The following is a 10,261-nucleotide window of genomic DNA, read 5'->3' as shown; positions in this document are numbered from 1 at the left end:
AACATAATAATAATATGATAAAACAACTTACTTTGAGAGATTTTTAATCCAAGTATAATGTGCTTTACATCCATTTATAGAATTTGTCCTCACTTGAGGGGAGTAAAATATACGTCTAAACATAGCTCCATCGTCGAATCCGAAAAGTGTAAAATTTATATCTTATTTTTTTCAATAAATTTAGATATGTCTGCAGTCTTAAGTGGAAATTCCCATTCAGTGAAATTTAATGTGATCCCATTGACTTGAATGATCATCATTTATATTGACTTTATAGGTTGTACATTTGTTTGCATTTTTATTTAGATCACTTAATGCTGCGATTCAGCTCCATTTAAAACAAAATTCATCAGAGGGTAGTTTTATGTATGACGATCCTCTTAAAGGTGAATATTGATTAATAATCATCTCCAATCGAATGAGATGAAGTAAAGTCCATCCACTATCCCTTTCTTGGAATTCTTCCATCCTCACCAAAATTTTTTCCATATGTTCCTTGTATTCATTTTCTATGTTGGAGTAGGCACTTATTATTGTCATCTTACTTTGAAATGACTTTATTTCAATGCATTCCTTTTCTTCCTTCAAAAGTGCGTACTCTTAAAAAAGTTAAAAATTTATTTTCACCGATAAATAACTTTCCAACAATGGGTACCAGTGAGGTAGAAAAGCTTCTCCTGCTTCCTCCATAAATTGTGTTGTATAAATGACATCTTTCTTGGTATTTTCATAGAGGTAGTGAATACTCTTTCCTTGGAATCCATAACTGATATTTTTAATCCTTGTATCCACTGGTTCAATAACATTCCTCTCGTGTTGCTCCGTTCGCAGATGATGACTCCATGAAGTGTTACCCGAGAGGGTAATGCTGCACTTTGCACAATACTTATTCATTTTTGTTTTGATTTTTTTGTTTTTGTAAATATTGTATTGGAATGTTATTTGTACTTTTCACTTTGTATAATTGTATTACTTTAACTGTAAAGTATTTTACTGTTTATCAATTTGATAACTCACAACTCAAATCTGGGTAGTTCAGAAGTTCACACAACTTTACTTTGCAGTTAGTAAAGTATTTTTTTTTATCAATTTGATTAGTTTACACAACTCAAATCTGGGTAGTTCACAAGTTCTCACAACTTTACTTAACAGTTAGTAAAGCATTTTAATTTTAATCAATTTGATAAGCTTACACAAATCGAATTCGGATTTTTAAAACTTAGAAGGTAACCGTTTTCTCTTTCTATAAGCTCGTGAGAAAAAATGTTCAAATATGATTATATAAAAACGTATTTGAGTAAATAAACGATCTCATTTGTTTTTGTTTATATTCTGTTAGGAACCACCACCACCTCCACCTCCACTATAGAATAACAACATTTAAGATTACCATCCCCTTAACTTAATACAAGTTAGAAGCAACATACTTTAGATATTAACGCTTTTTTTCCCATTTAATGCTCGCTAAAGAGGGGTAAGATCTCGAACTCACGCTTGTTTCACACCACAAAAGTATGCGGTCTAATATCCCCCAAACCAACACCTTTTGACCACAAGACCCAAGACAGGTTACACTAACAGATATCAACTGCAACCCTATTTTAATCAAGCAAGTACCCTCTTCTCCTCCGCCTCCTCCTAAATATCGTTTTACAAATTCCTACGCATGACAAAAGGGCAAGCATAATAAACAACTTCCCCCTCCTCCTCCCCTTCCGCCTAAATATCGTTTTACAAATTCCTACGCATGACAAACTTCCCTCTCACACTTTTACACACCCTATTCTGGTAATGATCACTCTAAACAACCACAAATTCCTACGCATGACAAAACACCCCTCACACACAAGCAATCACAAATTCCTACGCATGACAAAACAACCCTCTCTCACACTCCTACACACCCTATTCGGGTAAAGATCATTCTAAACAACCACACATTTTTACGCATGACAAAACACCCCTCACACACACACACCGTTGGGGTGAGAAAAAGACAAGACAAGACATGACAAAACACCCCGCCCCCACTTTCACCATTTCTTTGGGGTGATCCTCACACCTCACCACCCTTTCTAACCTCATTTTTATGATAATTAGGTCATTATAACACCTGTGTGCATCCTAATTAGCATAATTAAGTAATAAAAGTGTGAAAAAAGGGTGTGCGGGTGACTGTTAGGATGCACACATGATTTATTACTTAATTATGCAAATTAGGTCCTTAAAACACCTGTGTGCAACCATGCGTGACTAATTAGGGTCACCCCCACCCCCATTTTTTACATGATTTATTACCTAGTGAGCCAGGACCCGTATTATTCTACTACTAATTCTTAACCCCAAACTAATTTCAATTGAATCAGTGAAAACTGGTCCTATTGGTGTGAGAATTTCAATAGAACTGAAGACACCAAGTCATAAAAATACCCAAGCTTACTGTCTCCTCATACATGACCGTTTAGTTGAATATAACCCATTAAACGGACTAGTACAACGAGTTGTTTAACATTAGAAAAATGTTGAAAGATACTGTTTCGATTAATGTTCAAGGTTTCTTTGATAATAATAAAAATTTTATTCTAAAGGAAATTGCAATTTTATTCGAAAAAGAACCAAACTTGAATAATAGTTATTTAATAGAACCACCATATGATTTTACTTTGCTAAATACAAAATCTCAAAAGACTACAATTTGGTTAACCAATACACATCACAAAATTTTTTGGAACGATGGAGAAAACAGTTTTCCACAAACTCGAAAGTATCTAAGGACCATTATAAGCGGAAAACAAATTATTTGTAAAGGTGTGGAAAAGAATCGATTTCTAAAGATGTTTTTTTGGGAGTCGTCAGCTAATTAACATCGAGGAAATGGGAAAATAAAATAATTGTTGTACATCATTTTAAAGTTGAGACTAGACGTGTAAAGACCTACAAGAAAACAAAATTAACAATATGAAATTTCATGAGGAAATTGACCAATTTATTGCAGATAATTGGTCTAAAAACTACGAATTATGGTGAACACTTTACTTTTTGTAAACCTGAATTGACGTCGGAACGTGCGCCTGCCTTTTCTAAGCAAATCGTCGGAACGAAGTCAGAAAATTAATTTCAACATATAATAAAACATGTTCACAATTCCAAATTAAATGAATAAATGTATTTGTTTGGTCATCTCACTGTTTGTTTTGTTTTCTATGGTCGTTGCGATGCCGACTATCGAAAGCTGCGAGCAGGGGCGTAGCACAGCTGATGATCGCTAATAAATTACCCCCTACAAGTCGGCAAGCAACGATCATACAACAAAATACTAGATTAAAAAACTACTAGATTACCATAAAATACTAACTCTAGATACCAATGTAATAGGGAAGATCTGAAACGAGCGAGTTGGTAACATTGTTGAATAGAAAAAGCTCTTGAAATAAACGCACAATTTACATAGATGACGGCTAAGCAATGTTTTAAATAAAACCAGTGGATTCGCGAAGTTGCATATTTACTCCTGCTTCCTGAGCAAACATTGGCGCCCCCGGGTGGACTCACTGGTTCTTGGCCGTCTTCTAAACTTCGGATTTGCGTATTGTTATAAGTTGGCAAATCACCAAGAGTTATATAACAAGTGCACGCGGCCAATTCGCGTTACGCAACAAGTGCATCGGCATCGCACATTAGGTGCATGGTCCAAGTTGGAGACGCATTTACGCGCCCGTGCAACTTTAATTTCATCTTTCGTTGTTGGAGCGCCCGCACAGCCGGAGCGCAGTACCCACGTACATCTCGGCGTAGAGGGAGCGCACATCGGCTGCGTCCATCTCCTCGCCACATTCTCGTCGGCACCCATAGAGAGGTGCAATAGAAAGTCGTCTTTCGTCGCTGGAGCACCCGGAGAAGGGTGAGCCCCATACATCATCGTAGAGGGAGCGCACATCGGCTGCGTCCCTAACCTCCATTTCGTCACAGGAGAGCATCAGCGGGCTTCAACCTAACCTCGTCGGAAACACCGAGAAGTACAGCGATCCGTATTGTATATGGTAAAGTGGCCTACGTAAATATATGCAAACGTTATTTCCATCACTTGCACAAACACATATCATAATTCACTTGGCTTTCAGTCACATACACACACAAAGGCCCACCCAACATATACACACACACACATTCGGTCTTGCTTAATCTGCCTGGCCCCAATCTTCGCGCGCTCTTTGGTTGTGTCGGTCTTTTCGCCTTCCTTGCTCCAATCGCACATAGCCTGGCTGAGGATTTAGTACGGTGGGACAGTGCAGACATTCGATCGCTACCAGCAGCATTGCATTGGCATTTGCTTGTTAGAAATAATCTAAAAACGGGAAGTTGCTAGTCACAATGGGTGGAAGTCGGAAACGTTTTGGCAGAACTCCCTCAGCGGAGGACGACACAAACGAATTGCTTGAACAGCTTGAGCGGAATAAGAATCATATAATTAGAATTGAGGCCACAGTTCGTGGTCAAGTAACTCCCCCTAATGCGTGCGAAATGGAATGTCGTTTAGGTATTTTAAATGGATACATCGAAAAGGCGTTCGAGTTGCAACAACAATTAGAAGCAATTAATAACGAATTAGCATGTAGAGAGGAGTTAGAAGAATTATGTGTATCCGCAAAGGCATTATTAATGTCAAATTGTAACCGGCCCGAAGGAGAAAGAAATCATTCTACCTTCGCAAATAACATTAGTTTAAACTCTTCAGCAAGTCACAGCAGAATACTAAAACAAATGAAACTCCCAAAATTCGACGGCAACTATGCCGAGTTCAAAAATTTTATAGGTTTATTTAACAGCTTAGTTCACGATGACGAATCTCTATCAAATGTTGAAAAGTTTAATCATCTGTTATCCTGTTTAGAGAAGGAAGCCTTAGGAACAGTAAAGGCTTACCAGATCACAGAAGCAAATTACGCAAAGGCCCATGCGGCCTTGGTCAGGGTTTATGATAATCCGTGCCTAATATACTTTAAAAGTATTTCTCGATTGTTTGAAATCCCAACAATGCAAGCGCCATCCGCCTCGGCGTTGCGATCCCTTATCGACACTGTAACTGCTATATATGAATCTCTTCTCTCGCTCGGCAACGAGAAAACTCTCGCCAACGCAATGATAATTCACATCGTCATGTCTAGAGTAGATCCCAAAACGCGGTCGCGATGGGAAGAGCAACTTAGTTACGATTCTATTCCGTTATGGAAAGATTGCTCAGAGGCGCTTAATAAACGATACCAACACTTAGCGGCTGAGGAATCCACGACAGGCAGAAAAGCTCCCAAACAGGGACAGCTAGGGAACAAGCCCAGATATAGCAAAGCGGCATTAGCAGTTTCCCGACCTGTCGAAGAACTTAAGTCTAAATGTTGCTTCTGCAAGTCAGACAGCCATTTCATCCAGAGTTGTACATCGTACGCTAATATCTCGGTAGAAGCTTGGTTCAAGTTCGCAAAGAATGCACCACTTTGCATCAATTGTCTACGCAGAGGACATAGTGTCGCAACATGCCAGTCATCTCGTTGTCGAATTTGTACGAAGGCTCATCACACACTTCTGCATCGGTATACCTCAACCTCCCAAGTACCGTTGAGCAATCAATTGTCATCGCCTATTGACAATCAGGTAGCCCAACAGTCACTAAGTGCCTCGGTTAGTCAGCCTATGCCGCAAAAGGTAGATCACGTCTTACTTGCAACGGCCCTTGTCGAGGTTCAAAGTCAGTCAGGAGCCAAGCTGTGCGCTAGGATTTTGCTAGACTCAGGGTCACAGGTTAATTTTATAACGGAGGAATTAGTAAATAATCTGCAATTAAAACGATACCGGCATGAGGCTAAATTCTCAGGCATTGGGAATTCCGCGTGTTCAGCTAGCTTCGCAGTCCAGACGACAATTGGGTCGCGATTAAACTCCTTCGAAGCGGCAGTTGAATGCATAATTTTACCGTCAATCTCAGGGTATCGTCCAGAAGCAACCGCAATATCTTCCGATTGGATTCGTAATGATATCTCCTTAGCAGACCCGTACTTTTACAAGCCCAAACGCGTCGACATGCTGATCGGCGCTGAGTTGTTTTTCGACCTGCTTAGGGAAGGACAAATACGGTACAAGCACTCAGGTCCAACTCTACAAAATACTGTCTTTGGCTGGGTAGCGTCAGGGCCCTATAAAGAAAATCCGCCCGCACGATGTATCTCATACTCCACTCTAGTAGCTACTGAGGACAACAATTTGGATCACACGCTAAGGAAGTTCTGGGAAATTGAAAGAATACCCGATTTAACAAAATCGCAGCTCTATACCCCTGATCAAGTGTTGAGTGAAAAATCGTTTGCTAGCACCGTCTCGCGTGACTCTACAGGAAAATTTGTAGTTAGCCTGCCTTTCAAATCGAGTCCTTCGTGTCTCGGTTCCTCGTATGAAACTGCACGACGTCGGTTTTTGTCCTTAGAACGGCGTATGAAAGGGAACCCAACAAATCATTCGTTGTATATCCAGTTTATGAAGGAATACTTAGCTCTCGGTCACATGGAGGCTACAGATAATAGGATACCCAACGAGCCTCATTATTTTATACCGCATCAGTGCGTTCTCCGACCTGAAAGCTCTTCAACTAAATTAAGAGTCGTTTTCGACGCGTCATGCAAAACCACTTCCCAAATTTCATTGAATGAAATTCTCTTGGTAGGGCCAACAATTCAGCCTTGCCTGTATGCCACGCTGCTTAAATTCCGATTCCATAAATTTGCTATGTCGGCAGACATTACTAAAATGTACAGACAAGTGGTATTAGATGAGACCCATAGAAAGTTTCAGTTAATTGTATGGCGTGAGAACCCGCAAGACCCTCTACAAATTTATCGGCTTAACACCGTTACGTATGGTACGGCAAGTGCTCCTTTCCTTGCAATACGGTGTTTGAAGCAGCTTAGCGAGATCTACTCCGAATCTCTTCCCTTAGCTTCACAGGCTCTAGCCAATGATTTTTACGTCGATGACTTGCTAACAGGGGCCGATTCCATTCGTGAGTTAAGGAAATTGCGAGGGGAAATCACAGAGATTTTAGATTCCGCAGGGTTCGTCTTGGCTAAGTGGGCGTCGAATTGTACCCCCAACGAACGACAGGTCGCCGAGCCAGAAGTCCTTATTGGAGAAGACGCCGATACGAAAACTTTGGGTCTCACTTGGAGTCCAAAACAGGATACGTTCAAATTCAACGCCCAGAATCTACAGCTTGAAGACCCACCCACAAAGCGATCCATGCTTTCATTTGCAGCACGGCTGTTCGATCCGTTAGGACTCATTTTCCCTATCGTTACCCTTGCAAAGATATTTATTCAAAAACTCTGGTCGCTACAAATTGGATGGGACGACGAAATACCCGCTGACGTACTGCATCATTGGAAGACGGTGTCATCTTGCTTTACAGATTTAGAAACGTTAAACATCCCTCGGCATGTCGGAACTCAGTTTGGCGGCACTTATCAAATCCACGGATTTGCGGACGCGTCAACAGATGCTTACGGTTGTTGTCTGTACGTAAGGTCAGTGACCTCAGAGGGAATAAAAGTTAAGTTGCTAACAGCCAAATCCAGGGTAGCACCGATCAATAGACTTAGTATTCCACGACTAGAACTCTGTGCGGCTCACCTCTTAGCGAAGTTATGGAGTGATGTGCAAACGCTTAATCTTTACCGCGTCGAGCAGGTTACTATGTGGTCGGATTCTGAAGTTGTTCTCTTCTGGTTGCGCACTCATCTGTCAAAACTTAAAACATTCGTCGCAAATAGGGTTTCGGCTATTCACGAACTGGCTCCAACTGCAGTCTGGCGACACGTCCCGACTAACTTCAATCCAGCGGACCTACCCTCTCGAGGGACTACGGTCAAAGATCTCGATACGACGCTATGGTTTGAAGGCCCTTCGTTTTTGTCCATGGACTCGACTCATTGGCCAGTTAATCAGCACTTGGCTGACACGCCCCTCGAAAGCCAACTCGAAATGAAACCGCCAGTAATCGCCCATACGGTTGCTGCCGTCTCAAATCATCCGCTGCTACAATTAGTTGAAAATTCTTCTTCCTATGTGAAGGTTGTGAGAATTACAACATTTATCTTTCGTTTTGTTTACGGCAGGGCCTGGAAATTGTGGAACGACCACGTCCTATCAGCCACCGAGCTTAGTTTTTCGTTCTCTTATATCGCGCAGGCTGTTCAGCGTGAATCGTTTGCAGACGAATTCAATAAATTAAAGAAAAATTTGCCATTACCCAGTTCTTACCAAAAACTTAGCCCATTTATCAGCAACGAAACTTTCGGAACCCGTACTTTAACATTGGTGCGGGTGGGCGGTCGACTAGCGCACGCGGATCTAGAACCCAGTGCCAAATTCCCAATATTAATGCCTAAAGGGAATCGTTTTGTCAAATTGTACATCGAGCACCTGCACTATGCTAATTGCCATGCAGGACCACGAGCCCTAGTCGGCCTGCTTCGGCAGACAATTTGGTTGATCAATGCACGACGCGAGTGCAGTGCTGTTGTGCGCCGATGCACGCACTGTTTCCGGTATAAGCCACGGTTAATGTCGCAAATAATGGGAAATCTGCCTCTTGACCGTGTCAGAATCAGTCGACCCTTTAGAATAAGCGGAGTCGATCTCTTCGGTCCAATCCGAGTGTCGCTAGGAGTGCGGGGCAAGGCAGCGTTAAAAATGTATGTCGCAGTATTCATATGTTTTTCAACGAAAGCGGTTCACCTAGAACTATTGAAGGATCTCACTTCTAACTCATTTATCCTCTGTCTCAGCAGATTTGTTGGGCGGCGCGGCCAGCTCGATCGACTCTACTGCGACAATGCAACCAATTTTGTTGGTTCCTCACGGCTGCTTCAGGAGATGGCCTCCGATGTCCGCAGCACACTGGGAACGTACGGCGTCCATCACCAGGTTGAGTTCGTCTTCATTCCGCCCCGGTCGCCTCATTTCGGGGGCCTATGGGAGGCCGCCGTCAAGTCCGCCAAACACCTCTTTTTGAGGGCCGTCGGAAACGCCTTGCTGAAGGAGGACGAAGTCCAGACGATCCTGGTTGAAGTGGAAGCAGTGCTTAACTCGCGTCCGCTAGTAGCTGACAGCAGCAACCCTAACGACGGAGAGGCTGTTACTCCAGCCCACTTTCTGGTAGGCACCACGCTCGCTGCTCTACCCCCAGGATCGGCACCTCCTCATCCGGACGACGACCTAACTCATCTACAACGCTGGCAGCTTATATCAGCCATCAAGCGACGGTTTTGGCGAGACTGGTCCCGTGACTACATAGCTGGGCTGCAGCAAAGAGTTAAGTGGACAACGGAATCGGCCAACCTTCTACCAGGAACCATCGTCGTCATCAAAGAGGACAATTTACCGCCCCAGAAGTGGCTGCTCGGCAGAGTCACCGAAGTAACGCACGGAACGGATGGCAAGGTGCGCGTTGCTCTAGTAAAAACCAAGCAAGGCGTATACAAACGCTCAGTACATCATCTGGCACCTCTTCCCATTAATTGAAGGCCTACAGCGCTTCAACGCGGGCGATGTTTGGTCATCTCACTGTTTGTTTTGTTTTCTATGGTCGTTGCGATGCCGACTATCGAAAGCTGCGAGCAGGGGCGTAGCACAGCTGATAATCGCTAATAAATTACCCCCTACAAGTCGGCAAGCAACGATCATACAACAAAATACTAGATTAAAAAACTACTAGATTACCATAAAATACTAACTCTAGATACCAATGTAATAGGGAAGATCTGAAACGAGCGAGTTGGTAACATTGTTGAATAGAAAAAGCTCTTGAAATAAACGCACAATTTACATAGATGACGGCTAAGCAATGTTTTAAATAAAACCAGTGGATTCGCGAAGTTGCATATTTACTCCTGCTTCCTGAGCAAACAGTATTGTTATGTTACAAAATAAACTTCTGACCTTGTATTTCGAGTTAAAATTACAGGTACGGAGAATGAAAAATATTTTCTTGACAGAGATATGTCGGCTACTTGCGAGTTGTTGCGCGGTCGTGATATTGTGGTTAGGTAATGGACAAGTGCGCAGGTTGGGTTGACCCATTTGTGGAAAGGACAGAATCTTAGACAATTTACCACTTTAACGTTCTGGGGCGGAAACAAAAATGTGTGTTTGAAAATATTCCACATCTGAGAATCATTAGCTTGTGAGATTTAATTTATTGGGGTTCTTTTTATTT

The 10,261-nt window shown here is 42.2% G+C and overlaps 1 protein-coding gene across 1 annotated transcript; it reads left to right on the top strand.

Annotated features, from left to right (window-relative positions):
* Nucleotides 1–3,899: 3,899 nt before the first annotated feature.
* On the top strand, nucleotides 3,900–9,874 carry LOC139352193 (uncharacterized). The gene is made up of 2 exons (XM_070996089.1): nucleotides 3,900–4,040; nucleotides 8,835–9,874. The coding sequence occupies exon 2, from the start codon at nucleotides 8,920–8,922 to the stop codon at nucleotides 9,565–9,567; it is 648 nt and encodes a 215-aa protein (XP_070852190.1). The 5' UTR covers nucleotides 3,900–4,040; nucleotides 8,835–8,919; the 3' UTR covers nucleotides 9,568–9,874.
* Nucleotides 9,875–10,261: the final 387 nt, after the last annotated feature.

The sequence above is a fragment of the Drosophila suzukii genome, chromosome 3, assembly GCF_043229965.1.
Source record: "Drosophila suzukii chromosome 3, CBGP_Dsuzu_IsoJpt1.0, whole genome shotgun sequence".
Lineage (NCBI taxonomy): Eukaryota > Metazoa > Arthropoda > Insecta > Diptera > Drosophilidae > Drosophila > Drosophila suzukii.
This window is presented reverse-complemented; position numbering and strand designations above follow the sequence as displayed.